The sequence below is a fragment of the Phasianus colchicus genome, chromosome 2 (assembly GCF_987193195.1).
Source record: "Phasianus colchicus chromosome 2, bPhaCol1.hap1.1, whole genome shotgun sequence".
NCBI classification, from domain to species: domain Eukaryota; kingdom Metazoa; phylum Chordata; class Aves; order Galliformes; family Phasianidae; genus Phasianus; species Phasianus colchicus.
This window is the reverse complement of record NC_143437.1, coordinates 11,237,557-11,256,075: the sequence shown is the minus strand read 5'-3', so window position 1 is coordinate 11,256,075 and position 18,519 is coordinate 11,237,557. Positions and strand designations below refer to the sequence as shown.

Genomic DNA, 18,519 nt, shown 5'->3' with positions numbered 1-18,519 from the left:
GTGTAACAGAATCATTATGGAGTCTGAAGAGTTGTAAGAACCTTGGCTTGGGTACCGGCAGCTCCAAGCCAGCACCTTTGTCCTGGCCACTGAGCACGAAGACTGCAGGCCACCAGCTGGACTATATAACTGGATGTGTTTGATATGACACGATGCCTTCCAGGCAGCTAAACCCAACGACCTCAAGAAGCCTTAAATTTCTTCAATAGTTTGTGAGCGCTGGGCAACAACATACGTTCAAACAGGTTTAACACAACGCCCAACAGCGCCCAGACTTTCCAACAGACCACCCCCCTGGCCCGGAAGGTATCCTTCGGTTAGAAGTCCACACCTGCATTTTCCTACAGGCATTGCATGCTCCAGAGATCTTCGGCTCTAGAACCATCCAACCGAGCAGCGCACCGCACGCAAAGCAGCGGTGTGGCGAGGAGGAAACCGGCAGAGTTGCCCCAGCCAGCGGAGCAGACGGGAGGGCACCAAGCCGACGCCCCGTCCCGCCTCCGCCCTCGGCGGCGCCCACCTCCCCTTCCCCGGGCCGTGCCCGCTGCAGTGCAGAGCCTCGGGGCGCGGCGGGCCCGGGGCGGGGCGGGCCGGGGTCTGCAGCGAGCGCGGCACCGCCCCCGGCGGGCAGACGGGCGCGGCGGCGTCACGCGGCGGCACCGCCCCCCGCTCCCGGCGGCCGCCCCCGCCCGCCGCCGCCGCCGCGCACCCGCAGCAGCGCCCGCTCCGTCGGCGAGCGGCAGAGGCAGCTCCGGCCGCGCCTGCCCCGGCCCGCGGCACCCCGCGCAGGTAAGGCGTGTCCGCGGTGCGGGCAGAGCGGCGCCGGGAAGGACGAGCCCCGCTGTGTCGCGGCGGAGGAGAAGGAAGAGGAGAAGGAGGCGCGAGAGGCTGGTGGGTTCGCATGCGGCGTTGTGGGGAGGTAGATGGCGGGGAGCAGAGATGGAGGAGCGGAGGGAGAAGTTAAAGGTTGGATGCGGCGATTCTTCCCGTGCCAAAGCGGGTGGGGGGGGTGGGATCTGTGAGAGCGGAGGGATGAATCAATGTGCTGCATGTTTTCCCTGGCGGGAGCTGCTCGGGTGCAACGCGAAGCGATGGGGATGCGTATCGCGATGGGATCGCTGTGTGCTGGCGGCGGGCTGGGATGGGCGAGGGGCTTGTGCAGGAAGTGCATGGGCAATTTGGGACATTTCCTATTGTGAAGCAGAAGAAAGAGGGCAGGCGGCTGCCTCGGTGCGTTCGGAACCGCGCGGGTTCCTGCTGATGGTGTGCATTTTTGAAGGGGGAGAAATTCTATCACAAGCGTATTAAAATAAATACGTCTGCAGGCTGGAGAGGTAGCAAAATCGATCATTGCGGCCGCCTAGGAAAGAATTTGATTCTAGAAATTACGTGGAAACGGAGGGAAAAGATTAATGATGCCGCTAAGTCTGCTTTTCAATCGGAGCGCTTCTCCCTTTGGCCGCAGCAAGGTTGTTTTCCAGCTCCTTTCTTTTCATCCGGTGATTTGCGAACTCTCCGGGCTTCCCCGCACCGGAGACAATGCCGAGCGCTGGGCACAATGAGGATCGTGCCGGGGCGGTGCGTGCCGCGACCTGCCGTTAGCCCGGGATTTATTGACCTCGGGGTGCCTCGCGCTCCCTGTCGCCCGTTTGGAAAGGCTCCATCGGGGCACCTGTGATCAAATCATCATTTTTAAGAGAAAAAAATAATAATATATATATATGGTTATGGAGACGTAGGGGAAGGATATTGATGCACTGCTGAGGCACTCAAGGCGCTGCTTTGTGTATATTTCTCACTACATGCATGTGCGCACACATACAGTGCCGGGGGGGGAGGAAGGGGGCGAAGGGGGTTTGGAGGGAGTCGGCTGGCAGTTGAGACCCCGGCTGAGAGGTATCTACATGACCAAATCGTCCCCTCTTGGAAATGACAGTGTCCTTCTGCTTTGGAGATGACGAGACCGCGTTGTGTACTGATTGTGTGGATGATATCGTTAGTAATAAATAAGCAATTGTGGCTTTTTTATTGCTATTATTTATTTCCTTGGGTCTTCCTTTTATCCTTTTCAATCTTTCCATCGTTCTCCCTTCAATCCTCCCCCTTTATTTTCTTTCATTATTACTGTTATTGTTCATTTCTTTCTCCGTTTCGTCCTCTCTCTGCCTCTCCGCGGGCGGGGGCCGGGCGGCACCGCAGCCGGCGGCGGGGCGGCTCTCCGGGAGGGATCCCCACTCGGCGGCTCTCCGCGGACACCTGTAGGGATCGCTCTGCACGCTCGGCGGCGCGCGCGCACCCCCCCCCCCTCCTCCCCCCCAGATACACAGCCACACACGCGCGTTCTCACGCACCCGTGCACGCGGGCGCGCTCGCTCCTGCCTCGCGGCACCTGCCTGCTCGTGCTTCCCCTGCACACCACGCGCGTTCCCTCCTCACTCATCCCTCACCCTTGGGCCACGCGCCCACCTGCCGTCCCCTGCTCCGGCTCTCCCCCCCTCGGCACACGCACAGCCCCCCGACCCCTTTCCCTCGCCGCAACCTCTCCGTCCGTCCGCCCTACGGTCGCCCTCCCCTCCCGCCCCCGGGGCATCCCTCGTGCTCCCACTCGCGTGCGGCCCCCCCGTCCCCCGCCGCTGCGGGGAGCCCCGGGCGCAGGCAGCAGCCGCCTCGCCGCCTCGCCGCCGCCCCGTCGGGCCGCACAGGGCGGAGCTGTTCGTGGTGCTGAAGCGGTGCCTGCCCCTGCCTGCCGCCGGCAGCCCGCCCGACAGCGCACAGATGCCCCAAAGGCTCCCGTCGGGGGTCGCGGTTGCCTACTTTCCTCGACGAGTCCTCCCGGGCATCGCGTTTTTTGGGGGGGCTGCCTTAAAACTGCAGGCAGCGGCTCCAGGCGGGGAAAACCGTGAGGCTCGCTGATGCCCTGCAATGCCCGGTGGCGATTGAGCATGGTTGGCCTCTGCCCGATGGGTTTGGGAGTTCTTCTAACCTCTGGGGGTTCTTCTTGCTTTCCTTTCGCTTCTCTTGCCTGCCTGGCATGTGACAAATAATAAAAATAAATGTGTTGACATTTAGAGAAATGAAATTAAATATAAAGAGAGAGTAGGAGGTGACTTAGCAGCTCGGAACGTGTCAGGTGCAGGCAGACGAGGTGTGTGCAGGTTTTGCCCTGGCAAGTACATCCCTTCCCCCCCTCCCTGCAGCAGATGCATACCCACACGCAGTAGCCAGTGAGGGGCTTGGCAGCTCTGGCCGTGCTGTTCTGCCTGAGTGCTGCTGGCTGAGGGGAGGGAGGTGTTGGAGATCCTCTCCTCCATCAGGAGATCTCTGCTCACACACTCCTCCTGGAAAACACTGCGCGGCTTGGAGGAAGAAAAGAGAGGGGAGCCTCTCTGCTGAAATGCTTTGAATGCAGAGATCGCTTCAGAGGAAGAGAGTGAACTGTGGCATATGTATTATTTTTAAAATGAGGAGTTTCCTTTTAAATAAGGGTGGCTGAGTAAACATATATAAAATACTGCAACCCATTTCAGAGGACTAACACCTGGGATTAGCTGATCTGCATTGTGAATAATGTCAGCATCAGAGCTGGCTTGAATTGGATTTTCCCTGCCAGAACAGAGAATATCAGCCGCAAAAGAAACCAGGTGTCAGAGAAAAATGCAGTTTGAAATTTTCAAAAAGCCTTCTAAGAAACCATTGCAATTCTTCCTCACCCCATGAAAATAAACCTGTAGGTGTGCCATGTACAGCAGAGCCTGACAGTTCCTGCTGGGAGCTCTGTCCCTTTATTACGTTTTTGAGCTATGTTAGAAAGAACTAGAACCAGGCTTTGTACCATCATCTGCATTAATAGGACCCTATAGCTTCACAGGTGCTGATATTTTCAAAAATAAATTACAGTAAAAACAGTAAAGTAGCAGGATAAGCAATATCTTTTAGGATACTTCTTAACATCGGTCTTATAATAATAATATATGCTCCTAAAATATTTGCAAGTTTTGGAATGGTAAGTAGTTTATATACAGATTAAACCATAAAAATGTGATCTGGTGTATGCATATACATTGGATTTAAGCTTAGCACTGCTCGTTATGATGATTTCTCAGTGACTCCAAAATTACAGCAACACTTCATTTTGCTAACACTGAACAGCGGCTCAAATGAAAAATTAATCACAAGTGTACACTATTGATCAACTTTATGATTTCACTTGTTATTATTAGTCGTCGTTTCTTATTATTCTGTTTCGATTCCTTGCAGATTAGAAACAATAACAATAGAGGAGTTCACCCCCTGGATCTTAGCCTTGGCCTTTTACAAGCGAGCAGAAGAGGAGCTGTCAGGCTGTGCATGTCAAGTAGCCGCCCGGCTGTTTGACAGCTTCTGGGTTTCAACCCCATTGGGAATGAGGCAGCTCAGGAAACCATGAGCGATGAGTCCTGTCGCCTGCTGATGCTGCTCCAGCACCATGGCAGGCATTCCGTGATCTGACAAGAGGATACATCTTGGGGAGGCAGCGCTGGGATCCGTAATTGGCTTCCTGGGAAACTACAGCTGGTGGATAGGATGTAAAAAGAGGTGCACACGCACTGGGATATTGCTACAGTCTTGCTGAGCTCCTGGATCTGCTTGGAGGAGAGGATTTTGCCACCAGTCTTGTTTTTGTATCTCCCGCTTTGGTAATGTTGGCTTTGGGGAAAATTTCTGCTGACTCACCCATGCCCAGACACCTTTCTCAAAGCCTGGCTGATCAGTGAAGAACACCACCGACACCTTCTCTCCTCCGGCCCCCTTAGTGTTCCCCTCCATCCCGCGGGGCCCCCGCAGCCCCCCCGTCCCGAGGCGGGGGTGAGCACGCCTGAAGCTCCGAGCGTGGCCAGTGTCCAGCAAGATTTTACCCTGTCTGCCCCTGGGGCCCCAGCGCCGCCCCCCGCCGGCACTGCCGCCCCACTCGCTCGCCCCAGGCCGCGCAGGATGGGGGCGGCGCTGGTGCGGCGCGGGGGCTGCCTGCTGCTCTGGCTGGCCCTGCTGCTGGGCTGCTGGGCTGAGCTGGGCAGCGGGCTGGAGTTTCCAGGGGCCGAGGGGCAGTGGACCCGCTTCCCCAAGTGGAATGCCTGCTGCGAGAGCGAGATGAGCTTCAACATGAAGACGCGCAGCTCCAGTGGGCTGGTGCTCTACTTTGACGATGAGGGCTTCTGTGACTTCCTGGAGCTCATCCTCACCCAGGGTGGGCGGCTACAGCTCAGTTTCTCCATCTTCTGCGCCGAGCCAGCCACCTTGCTCTCTGACATGGCAGTCAACGACAACCTTTGGCATGCCGTGGTCATCCGCCGCCACTTCAAGAACACCACTCTGATAATTGACCGGGCTGAGGCGAAGTGGGTGGAGGTGAAGTCCAAGCGGCGGGACATGACTGTGTTCAGTGGCCTCTTCTTGGGGGGGCTCCCACCGGAGTTGCGGTCGGCGACACTAAAGCTGACACTGTCCTCTGTCAAGGACCGGGAGCCCTTCAAGGGCTGGATAACAGATGTTCGGGTCAACTACACACAGACGTCACCGGTGGAGAGCCAGGAGGTACGGCTGGACGATGAGCAGAGCCGCCTGTGTGCTCGGGAGGATGTTTGCCTCAACGGAGGTGTCTGCTCGGTGCTCAACGACCAGGCTGTCTGCGACTGCTCCCAAACGGGCTTTCGGGGGAAGGACTGCAGTGAAGGTAAGGCACCATCTTAGCTTGCCCCACCGCCCCCTTCGTGTAGTGGAGGGGATGGGTAGGAGGTCAGGCCTGCATGGAGTTTCATCCGTATGAGTGGGTCTCGCTCCCCTCCCTGCTGCCTCCCTGCTGCCTCCTCTCTTCCTGCCTTCCTCTCCCCACGTGTCTCTGTGGCAGACCATGGTGCCATCACTCCTCTGTTCTCTTCAGGGGCGAGCAGGGGGAGGAAGACATCATCTGGGTATCTTCTGATGGCAGGGTGAGATGTGGGGATGTTCTGGGATGGAGAAAGGACAGGGCCTCGGTGCCAGGTGCTTCCCAGCCAGAAGAGGGTGGCCAGCATCTTACTTGGCCAGAGTTGAGGGAGAGGGGGGGCAAGCTTGCAATGAGCAGCTGGTGGCAATTAATTTTGGGAAAAGGGAAAACAACACAAAGAAGAATTTTGCCGGATGAATTGCAACGATGACCTGGGTTGTTTTTTTTGTAGGGTAGCAGAGATCCAGAGTTTGTTTTGTATTGATACCTACCTCTGTTCTGTTGGAATAAAATCAGTGATTTATTTGGGAATTCCTTAAATTGTTGCTGAGGAGGAGGATTAGACAGAGGATTATGATTTTACACATATGTGAACGGTATTGCTTTGTGATGTATTAGCCATTTACAATGCTAGTCTTAAAGAGAGAATACAAAAGGACAAGGGGGAAGTACACACTCCATGACTGCAAAATTCCTGAGGAAGATAGGGCTTTGAAAAATAGCAGTTTCCTGAGTCCCACCTGCAAATAAAGCACTGAGTAAAATATGGTTCTTATTCAGTGCCCATTGTTTTCGGTGATTGGAAGGATTGTGAACATTTAATGCATATACATGTAGGATTCATATTATTTTGCTAGTAAGTGTACCATTGCTTGATGCTGTGTAAGCATAGAGATTACCTGTGTTATGTGTCTACAACGTAACTTATAGGTGTATGTATGAAATGAGACCAAATGTATCAAGGGGGAATATAACGTTCATGTCAGATTTTGAGAGCAAAGACCTGAGTGTAAAATGTAAAAGGTAAATATAAATAAGATACTATGTAGGCCAAATGAAGGTCTTCCCTGAATAGCTGCATGACATTTATAGCTGAATAATTTTGTCATTTCTATCAGATTTCACCCATTTTAAAAAAGAAAACTTCATTTGTGACTGTGCTTTATTATGTAATACCTTCTGTCCTTAGTGTCAGTACCCAAAACACTACAGTCATTCTGCATCTTGTTTGCTTTATCAGTTGTTTATCTCTCATCTGCCATTTGTTATTAAAACCAAACCTTATAAACATCTTAAAATAAGTTTTAGTAAGAAAAGACCAAATGATAATTTAACAGAATAAGAAGTTTGTTTTTTCAATAACACACAGTCCCAGAAACAGTAAAATGAGGTATCTTCTATTTTATTCTAAATCATGTCAATAAATTTAGTATCTGAGGGGGAATTTTTAATGCATAGTACTACTTAATATATAGGTGTGTATAAAATACTTAGTTGTCTTAGCACGTTTGAGTTAGGTCTCACTATAAACTGAAAAGCAAATCATGAGCTGTAGCAGTTTGGTTAAAGCAACAACAATCATTTATATATAATTATAAACTTATATACATTAAAACTGTTATATGTTCAAAATCACTTTAAATAATTTATATGAAAAGTTTGTATAATTGCATTTAAATGAGTCAGAAAAAAATCTTTAAATAACAGAATCGAGATCATGAGCTATTTTTAAATAACATTTTTATATTTAGATTGAATCTTAATGAAATAGTCTTTTATAGATAAGCATATATTGTATAGTGGTTGTAAGATGATGATACTGAAAATAATTTTATAATCCACCAAATTAGGGTAAAATACTGGCTTCAATCAAATTACAGTGTTTTTAGAATTGACATCAGTGGGATCCCTCTCACATGTTCCTTGACCACCAAGAAGCCTTATAAAATAATAGCAAGACATATTTTTTGCTTAGACTCATCCTGAAGTATTCAGCTTCTAATTTCATTTGAAATAGAAAGACAGTGTTTTCACTGATAGCAATATGAATTGGTTTCTGTTGATTGAAAAAAAGATAAGTTAAATTCAGATCAGCAAGGTTTGATTAAGGGATTAGTAGCTACTTCTATGTGCTACCAAAGATATTGAACTGATTTGTAATTAATAATTTAATCTTTCCAGAAATAAAAAAGTGGAAATACAAGTGAAACCACCACATTTTTCAAGTAGGAAATCCTGGCTATTGTTACTTATTTCTTAATAGCCAGCATAGAACTTACGTTGTTGAGTTATGGTCTTTTGTTCCTGGAATGTGTAAATTTCCCCCAAGCCTTAGCAAGAGGTTGTCATTGGTGAAGGATGGAGGATCATCTCAAACTCTGGTGGTGTGAAGTGAGACTTTTGAGAAATTTTGCTCTTTGTCTTGTTTTAATTAGAAATGTTTTATATGTGGAAAAAATACCCAAGTGTCCATTTTTTATCTGAAATTTTGACCATATGTCCTAATTACTACCTTTTTCCTTCAAGGTGAAAGATTAAAATTAATTCTCTGTCAAGACCTATCTATCTACATTATGTGTAAGCTTAGATTTTGTGTGCTTTTGTATCTCTGGCTGGGCACAGGGTTCAGTTTTAAGTGGTGTAATAAGCACTTCAGGAATCAATAATATTAAAAACAAACAAAAAGAATCAACTTTTTCTAAAAAAAATTAATCCTGACTTGCACATTTAAGAGATTAGAAAATAAATATATAGATTTAAATAGGTTTAAAGAGTCAATGGCCTTGGGCCTTTAAGGCCTTAGGAGGCATTTTTTATAGCATCTAAGTCTTCCTGCCCTTCTTCACCTTTGAAAATCTCATTAAGATTTCTTGAAGTAAAGTTTTCTCAGAAGAATAAAGTTTCACCAAGTGTTATTTGCTTTGAAAATCCCATAGTATTATAACTAACTAGTACATAAAGTATTATATATCTGGAGTGCTGTGTCCAGGCCTGGGGCCCCTGGCAGAATAAGGATGCAGAGCTCTTGGAGCAGATCCAGAGGAGGACCACTAAGATGATCAGAGGGCTGATCCTATAAAGAAAGGTTGAGGGAACTGGGCTTGTTTAACTTAGAAAAGAGAAGGCTCTGGTGTGACCTCGTCTTCCAATGCTTGGAGGGAGCGTATAAACAGGAAGGGGAATGGCTGTTTATGGGGGTGGGTAGTGATAGGACATGGGGGAATGGTTTTCAACTGAGGCAGGGGAGGTTTAGTTGGATGTTAGGATGAAGAGGGTGGTGAAGCACAGGAACGTGTTGCCCAAGGAGATTGTGGATGCCCCATCCCTGAAGGCATTCAAGACCAGGCTGGATGTGGTTCTGGGCAGCCTGGTCTGGAGTTGACGATCCTGCACATAGCAGGGGGGTTGAAGCTGTGTGATCATTATGGTCCTTTTCAACCCAGGCAATGCTATGATTCTGTGATAACTTACTCCCAGAAGGCTTGACTGTCCTTTTGCCTCTCTAATTCAGGACTAGCTTCATTTATGCTATCCAAACTACAAGGGAGTGAAATCTAGGAAAATATTTGATGTATTGCATTGAGTCATGTTCTTAGTTCCAATAGCATCTAAACTCTCTTCGGTGGGAGATTTCACATGAATCACAGAATAAGGACTGGAGTTCTACTCGAATATTAAGGGCATGCTGTCTACAGCAGAGAAAAATACGACATGTAGCAGTACTGTTGTTGGCTGGGCTGAGTGCTTATAGATAAAGACAGCATAAGAGGCCTTCTAAAAGAGAAAATCTCTAGTACTGAAACACACAAGGGAATATTATTTCACATAATAACTCAGCAGAAGGAAAAATACATAACATTATGATAAATTTTGTTAGAAATAAGACTAGCATTAAAATAATCTCCAATTGCCATATAAATTTTCTGATAAATTCTTTGACATACACCACAATCTTCTCAGTGAAAATTATATTATTCCATGAGAAAAATCAAATTGATATGGTGTGATTTTGCTAAAATAACTGTTTGTTAAGAAGACTGTTCTTTAGAATTAAATTACTAAATTGAGTCAGAGTCCTAGACGATAAGGAGAATACGTCTCCTACCAGTATTTTTTATTCCATTTTGTTTCTTATGTTTAAATTTCAGAAAAAAAACAAGTATTACATTAATAAAATATTGACCTTCTGATTTTAGGTGGAATTTATAATTTTTCTTTTTACTTTCATTTGTATTAAAATAATATAGTCCAGTATCCTGTCTGAGAAAATAGACAGATGCCTCTGGAGAAGGCAATGAAAACCATGTTACACGCTTTGCTCTGAGAGATGCTTCTCACTGACCCCAGCTTCGTGTCGATTCACAACCTTCTGTGGTTCTGTATCTGTGACTGTTTCAAGAAAATCACATGTGGGGTGATTTATCTTTCTAAAATGTAGCTGGGCTACTTGCCTCAATATTTGGTTGTTATAGAAACAATTACTCTGTGGATCCAAAGTGTTCTTGTTTAGAGCATGGTTTATTTTAACTGTCCTGCTGAGTTTCTGTTTTGTGGAAAAAATGAGGACTGTTCATGCAGCTGTTCATTGTAAGAGATACTCTTCCTTGTCAGATATTTAGAACTTGATGCCAGCTATGGTTTGAACTGTGAAAGGTTTTTTTTTTTTTTTTTTTTTTTTTTAAGGAAGTAAATTTCAGATGTCTCAGGCTAGCCAGCATTTAGATTTGTTTGTTTGGGTTCTGAATATATTACATCAATCTTTGTTGTGCATATTTGCTTCTTCGTGTTAACTTTTAAAAGAAGTCATCCAATATTCATATCTTTTTGAAAATTTCCATATTATAATTCATTCAATTCCCTTATGTATTGAATAAAATATATAAACATCTTTGGGCATGAATTATATTTTTTGAATAGATGTTTGAGCTCAAAGTGATACTTTTGAACTTATCATATATAGATCATACATAGTCTTACAAGAGTAGTCATCATGGTTTTTATCCTTCTTGAATAGTTAGATAAATATATTATGGAATAGTAAATATTGTAAGCAAAACTTTTTATTTATACTTCAGAATCTTTATCTGCAGCTCACATCTCTACTACATGATCTGTATCTTAAATTTTTTGTCAGTGCCAATAGCTAGGATGGCAGTACTGATTTAGGGAGAGAAATAGAAATCCACTAGAGATTACACTAAAATTCTGATGATTAGATTAATTTAGCTAATATATATATATTTTTTTTAAATTGTGGCCTTTTTTTTTTTTTTTTTGTCTGTCTTGAATCCTGAGGGCAGATAGTCAAATAATTCCAAAGTTCAAAACTGTATTAAACCTGTGCCCTTTGAATGCAGTTTTATGCATCATGCTTATGTCTGCTTAATGGAGGATTTTGCCTCATTTTTAAAAACACAGTTTGATTTATTATTTTGTTTACCAGCATTTGGCATTATATGATATTGATTTCAATATCTGCCTCGTGTAAAATCACAGCAATTTAAATCCTGTGTCACTGCTAATTAGGAGTTGGCACTCTGCTTTATATTCTAAGAAAGTGACTTGTTGAATATGGCTAATCCTTTCAAAATGCTGATGTTGAAATGTTTCCAAAAGACCACTTATTTTATATAGTGTACATCTTAGTACCCCAAATCAATAGTATTTTAGACAGTGAGGATGTTATTTCCCTTTGTGCCATGAACAGGGCTCATGTAAATTTTGAGTTTATACTGCAAATAGTAGAATGCTAATATACAAGAAGAATTTACATTTAGAAGCATAAGACATTGTGTCAGATTGGTTGTTTTCATTCTGAATTTAAAAAAAATATTTAACAAAATTATCTACATTCTAATGTAATGACATTTCAAGGCTTGTGGGCATTTTAGACCAAATGCACTTGATCTTTTCTTAGCTGTGCATTGGTGCCCTAGAGTCTTTTAGCCATAGATGCTAGCCAAGGAGTTGCAGGAAAACATTTGGATTACAGAACATAAAATTTTATCTCTTCGTCATTATAGAGCTGATAGATGGGAATGAGGAGGCAGACTGGCAAGTAAAACCAGTTCCTGCTAGAAACAGCTTGATGTAGAGACTAACTTCAATACATTCAGCTTTGGTGTTTTATGTTTCTTTTAATAAATATATCAAAGTTGGCTGGTAATTTAAAATAAAACAGTTAATCCATCTCTTGATGGAATTAGTACAGTGCCTTCTCTTGCAGTATACTTGGTGTTATTTCAGAAAGCATGAAACCATAGCAGCTTCTGCAAAAATGCTTTGTCTAGTTTACTGTACTGATGTTGAAATTGTATACCTTCATGAACATGTGATTTTACAGAACAGTGAAGGGCATTCTGAGGTGTTGTGTACCTTGTTTTACATGGGGAGTACATTGCAAAGACCACAGTTAACTTCTTTCAGGCAGTGATTTGTAACAAATATGCATTTAGCTGTTCCATTTATGTTGTGATATGTAGAACTGATTGGAAAGTAAATTGTATCTCTGATGCCTTTATATTATTCTACAAAATAATTCAGTTTTTTCCTGCAAAGTTGATAACTTTCTCTGCTGACTACTCTGTGCTGAGGTGATCTAAGAGTATCACAGGCTCTTTACTAACCTGGATTATATTATCATATATGCAGTCAGTCTGTCAAAAGCTCAGATTCTCTCATTCTGCCAAATGAAAAAGTAGATGTGTGTGGTGGGTTCATGTAATGAATCATTGTAACCATTCTCCTGGATTTTGATGTACTTAGTAGAGCCAGTGAGCACTTCAATGCATAAAATACCCACATCAACTCATGAAAAAGTGCATGACTTTGATTCCAGTTTGCCAGTTTGCATCACTTCTCCTCCAGCTCTGGGATTAGTTGTTGTTGTTGTTGTTGTTTTGTCTTTTTGTCTGTTAGGTAAAATTACTGATGCCCTGTACAGGATTTATTTATTTATTTATTTATTTATTTTTGTTAGGATTTTCTTCCTGGAAGTTGGGATCTTAAAAAAAACAGAATTTCTATTTGGGATTTATGAAAGGAAGTCAAGAACTTTAAGCTCCATCTACCAATGTGCAACCTTTTTAGTCTACAGAAACAATCCTAAACATCTGTCTTTGAAGTTGCCACTGTTCTTACTGCATATTTGTCTATCCACAGCTGAGCATTCAGAATAGCATTTTTTTCCTTGTTCACAACTGATCTGAAGTGAGGTGCTTTCCATTTGTCTGACTACATGTTGGAAACGAGGCAGCTTGTCAATTGCTGATTACTTTTCCCTTGACAACTCAGCTCTTCTCATGGTTGTAGCAGTTCTTATCCTTTACAATATTATGACATCTGTAGAGAAATTATCCTTATTACAGTAAATGAATCCAAGATTCAGTGGCTGAGGATAGTGGGAAATTGTGGCTCTCAGACAATGATTATATAATTTTCAACATTTCATTCTCTTTTGTTTCCAATGAGAAATTGGGGATGAAGACAGGAGGTGACCTCACTCACGCTTTGAACTCTTTGAGAAATAAGGGACAGCAGAGAATGATGGAAGCTTTCTTTGTGAGCAGGATTGTATGATAGCATTTTAAATTTCTGTAATTTTAAGTAATTGTTTATGAATTTGGAATAATTTCTCTGGGTCCTAGTAAGCAACAGATTTGATGCCTTATGGATAGCTGAAAAAAATGGTTTCTGTTTTCATTTTCCATTGGAACCAATTTGAAGCCCCACTGAAATAAGCTTTGAATTAGGGCAAACGTAATAACCTGCTGATTATGAACTCATTATTCAAGGGGGAATATGATAACACAGAAGATCGAGGGCAAATTAAATAACATGCTGATTCTGACTGTGGTATTAATTTGAGAAGATAGAGAAAAGACTTCATAAATTCAGATATTTGTCTCTATCATCGTTGTCGTTGCCATCATTGTTATCATTTATAAATTTCACGTGTGACTATGAACAATGCTATAAAGGTTATGTGTCTGATTTCCTTTTATATTTAAGGGACTATGTCATTTGTGGCAAAACCTGTTTTACCAAAAAAAAAAAAGTGTGAAGAGTATTCACCAGAGTCACTTTCGCAGTTGCTGCCACTGCAAACAGTGAAGCAGTGTATTCTGCCTACGTAAGTGTTAAGTACCAACAGTGCTATGTAGATGTGTGAGTTTCAGATTGCTTTTAGAATGTGGCATGATATACAAGGCCTTCAAATGAAAAAATCTGACTTTGTGATGGTTGTGTGTAGAGGAAGGGCTTTATATTGCTCAAAGGCAGAGAAACTGAACTGATTCTTCCCACAGCAATGTCTTTTTATAATTAAGGGAATGATTACAGTCATTATGGAGGTCACTGACATTGTGTTATGCCAGTGGAGTTGCATACCAAAGTTTGTAACTTTCAGAAATATATCTTCATTTCTGATATAGGATGACCTTCATGGTAATCTTTCCTTTCTATGCTGTTTAATTTTAACAAAATACATTAAAAAAGACAGTCTGTCAAAGGAGGTATTTTGAATAAGAAAAGACTCCTTGAATAATATTATATGTGTTACTTATAAACTATGTGTACTTTCTTTTTAAGAAACACGTGGAAAGCCACAGAATTAGCAACTAGACATGGAGTGAAGATTGTATCTCAGCACTGTAATTTTCTTTAGGAGCTTTTCCTGATTCTTCTTATCCAGTTCTCGAAGGTGTCAACAGAAATGTTCACACACACATCAGCATTTATACAATGGGTATCTAGAGGATAGCTTCGATGAATAGTACTTTGCTTTAGGGTCAATTACAGTCTTATTATGATAAAATAAAATAATTAATAAAAATACAAGAATCAGACCCTAATGCTAATAACAAATTCTCTATAACCTTTTTAGGAAAGATGTTCTCTGTCCTGATTTCTAATTGTAGTTATAAAATAATGTCTTAAAATGTTTTAAAAAATGTTTATGTTCTGTCAATTGTTATACAGCCTCTAATTTACATTTGTGAAATCAGATACTTAACCTGGAAAGTTCAGACACAGGAGGAGGCTCAATGATTTTCATGTATTTGTAATGGGGTGAACTGGTGCTTCTCCTAGATCATCTCCTAGAGAAAGCAGTGGAATTTCTTAGGAACTTTGCAGGAGAGTTAGCGCTGACATTGCGATTACCAGCTTTGTTTATTTTATTTGCTGTTTTTTTCCATGTTTCCTCATTGTAGGAAAGACATGTGAAAGTGGATGATAAAAACCACTGGCTGTATGTCACTTCAATTTCAAGATAATCATGGGGAGATATAAAGTAGATTTGTAAATGGATTTTGTAAGAACTGATTAATGCCCTCATCTTACATACTCCTCAGATGGACATGACTGAACTTTAAAGGAGCCAATTCTTTCTGAAGTTTATTTTCTGGGTTTCTTACTGCAAAAAAGTTCTTTATAGAACATGCTGTTTTTCAGAGATGAGTTGTGGGCTGTCTTCAACATTAGACAAAGAAAGATCTGCCATGTTTTGTTAAACATTTTCCGAAAAATTCTGAGTACAGATTTTATATTCATGCATAAATCATTCCTGACGTTAATGTTATGAGAAAAACACCTGCATTTCCCCACTGGTTCACCAGGAAGACAATGTGATTTGAATATATATATTAATGTATATTTCCTGGCCCAAATCTTCATTAGTTTTCCTTCTCAGTTGTAGTAGTTTTCACGTATTTCTGTTTTTTGTCACTCTTCTGCAAATATTTGGAGAAGGGGCTAGGATGAAAGCTGTTTGCACAGCCGTGAACTTCTGCCTTTTATCTCTATGGTATTTTCGCTATTGTGTCTGCCATCATGAGAAGTTGTACACTCATGAAGTACAGCACTTTAAAATTTTGTTTTCTTCACACAAATTTTGAAACTCATAATTAAAAACAACCACCACCACCAACGTTCCTCAGCTCAATTATTTATGAGAAAAATAAGTTCATGGTATTTCTTATTCAGATTTTTGTAACGAAGAAAGTTCCAGCGACAAAAAAAAAAAAAAAAAAAAAAAAGTTAATGTAATAGAATTTTTGACCTATTATTATGTAAATCCACTGGCAATCACATTTTCAGTATTGGAAAAATAATTAAGGTTCAGAGGTTTTATCTAGTCCCTTATCATCACCTATTTTATTTTAAATATCATAGGAATCTTTAAATAAATAGGCTTTTTCTTGCACATCATGAATTCATATATCATAAAAAGGGGCTGATTAAACAAAGCTTTGTTATTCACTCATGTATTACTGGTTGTGATATGTGAGTCATACTGGTAAATTTTGTAAATCTTGTAAATCTTAAACAGCGGTATGCACAGTAATGCAAGTGGATAAACTTTCCTTTCTGTTTCTACCCCATGTGAGAAACAGAAACCTATCTATTGGAAGTAGAAAGTGTAAGCTGGTGGTACTTCAGGAGTTCAGAAGCAAAGCTGTCTTCAGTGAGTAGTGGCTTTCATTTTTTTTTTTTGTTGCTAGTGTTTAAGGGTGAGATTTATCTCTCAATTTTACACACATTTGCATGAAGAAGTAACAAAAAGCAGTTACTGATGCTGTATTGTCATAGTTACATCTAAATCAAAAGGCACGTCTCTGAGAACTTACTAACATTTAGTTATTTTGATGTTGCATTTTAATATGGGCTCATTACTGCTTGAATTGTCTAAATATATATAAGGTGACAGGTTTTGATGTTATTTAGCTTTGCTCTTTGTCAGCTTACTCTTTGGAAATTTGAAAAACTGTACATAATTATCTCTTGGAAACTTGGTCATTGACCAGCCTGAACTTTCAGTGACTTAAATTAGGCTTTTGATTGTCTAGGGAATGCATGGTACTAAGGGAATTAATTAACTAATGAGACTTGGAAGTGAAAAATGTTTAGAAATCATGTACCTTATGGACAGTATTTCTGAAATATTTTGATTTTGTAGCTTTATGGTATTCAATAGGATTTTTCAGTCTGTTGTGTAAAGTAATTCATCCAGGTATTTCTTTCATGTCAGAATAAATTGGGATTGGTTCCTTCTCAAGCTAACGCATTACGCCATTGTAAAGTGAAGGTAACATCACAAATTCCTCTGGCTAAAAAAATTTCTTTCAATTGTCATAATATTGAAACATTCTAAAACCTCAAGAAACAAGCAGATTTTACTTTACCCCCTGCTATGTAATAGCACTTTTGATCTTTTTAGAGATTTCTTTGCTTTGCTTGCATGTTTCGCATACCTATATGTTAACAACAAATCCTTATTCTCTTTATTATACCTGTGCAAGTATAGAAAGCATAGGAATTTGGTAAAGCAATTTTCCCTTATAAAATTAAGAATTACTGGCAAAAAGTACTTTACACGGTAGCCCTGCTACCCATCATGATACCCATCCTATATTATGATTCTTGTCCTTTGAAATTAGACTGCAATGTGTTTTTTCATCTTCACAATCCTTCACAATCCTTTCGTTGTTCTTACATACCTGTTTGTGCACAGGTTTTAAAGCATAGTTCAGTACAGGTAGTTTGCTTATTCTCTAATCAACATAAGTCATTAGTGTCAGTCGGTCAATGTAGGAACATACTACCCTGAAAAATCTGTGCTCTGAGAAAATTAATAAATTTCAGAAATAAAGCACTCAGAAACTATGGACTATCAGGACAAAGGATTCTCTACAATTTTAATTCCATCCCTTTCTGGGTACCCATTATGAAAGTCTTTAATTATAGGACTGCAAATCACTGTTTCCTTGAGCGTTCTGCCTCATTCAGAGCATGGGTCTGGGTAAGTTCTTCAATATTTTGTTTTCTCCTTGCTCTTCAATCTGTAGCCCTGAGCCTTATTTATTGTCCATATTCAAACCAGCTCCAAAGAGAAATTATTAATTTTTCCCTGGGCTTTTCTAGTTCTCATAATTACAATGGCTGAGCAGCTGTGCAAATATTAAAAGTTACACAATATGCATGTCAGATGACACATGCAGTTATCCCAGTTGTGAAGGAGAGCTGAGGCAAAAGAGACTGCGGGTAAAAGCATTCGCTAATACTGAGAGCACAGTCGTTTTCCCATGTACTTCACATATAAAATTATATACATGATAAATTTACTGTAACAACATGGTGTAGCTCCTATTGACAGCTCCAAGGGATGGCAGTGTATATTCTGAGATATGCAGCAAGGCAAACTCCTGCAAATGTCCTGAACAGCATAAAGAATGACCACCCAAAAAATGTCTAGCTTTAGAAACCAGATCAAAGTCACATGGGATTTTTAGGGGACAAGGGGCTAGAACATATTCCTCAAGGCAGCATCTTGCCTCTCTTTGGTACGTGGTACATCACACTCTTTGTTAGTAAGGACTGTTGTAATGCAGGGGCAGGTGTACAGCTCATAGGGACAGCCACTTTCTTCATTACTCAGTCATTGCATATTGCTAACAGTATAACTCTTTTGTGTGCAGAAGTTTTATGGACCCTCTGGAGAAGCCACATTATACTGTGTAATTAAAGGCTATATCATAACACTACGACTAAAGTGGATGGATCTACGTTATGTAAGAAGCCTTCTGTCTCAGAGCTGCTATTTTTGACTGTGCAACCAAGAAAGCATTAATTTAAAGTAGTATAATAGTGCATAATGTTGTTTATGGGTTTTTAAAACTACACCCACTCTTACTTCCTATCCCCAACCCCAAACACTGACTTTCCTGCTTTTCAGTCAGGAGGTTCTTTCCATAGTACCTGCTCTCAGCAGGGAGGTT

The 18,519-nt window shown here is 41.9% G+C and overlaps 1 protein-coding gene across 19 annotated transcripts in view; it reads left to right on the top strand.

The window, feature by feature from the left end:
* Positions 1–701: 701 nt before the first annotated feature.
* NRXN1 (neurexin 1) overlaps positions 702–18,519 on the top strand; it is a 641,583-nt gene continuing 623,765 nt past the window's right edge. For all 19 annotated transcript variants that reach the window (XM_090134782.1, XM_090134781.1, XM_090134773.1 and 16 more), the window contains exons 1-2: positions 702–891; positions 4,258–5,710. In XM_090134782.1, coding sequence (XP_089990908.1) covers positions 4,972–5,710 — 739 coding nt within the window. In that variant the 5' untranslated portion in view covers positions 702–891; positions 4,258–4,971. The remainder of the gene's footprint in view (positions 892–4,257; positions 5,711–18,519) is intronic.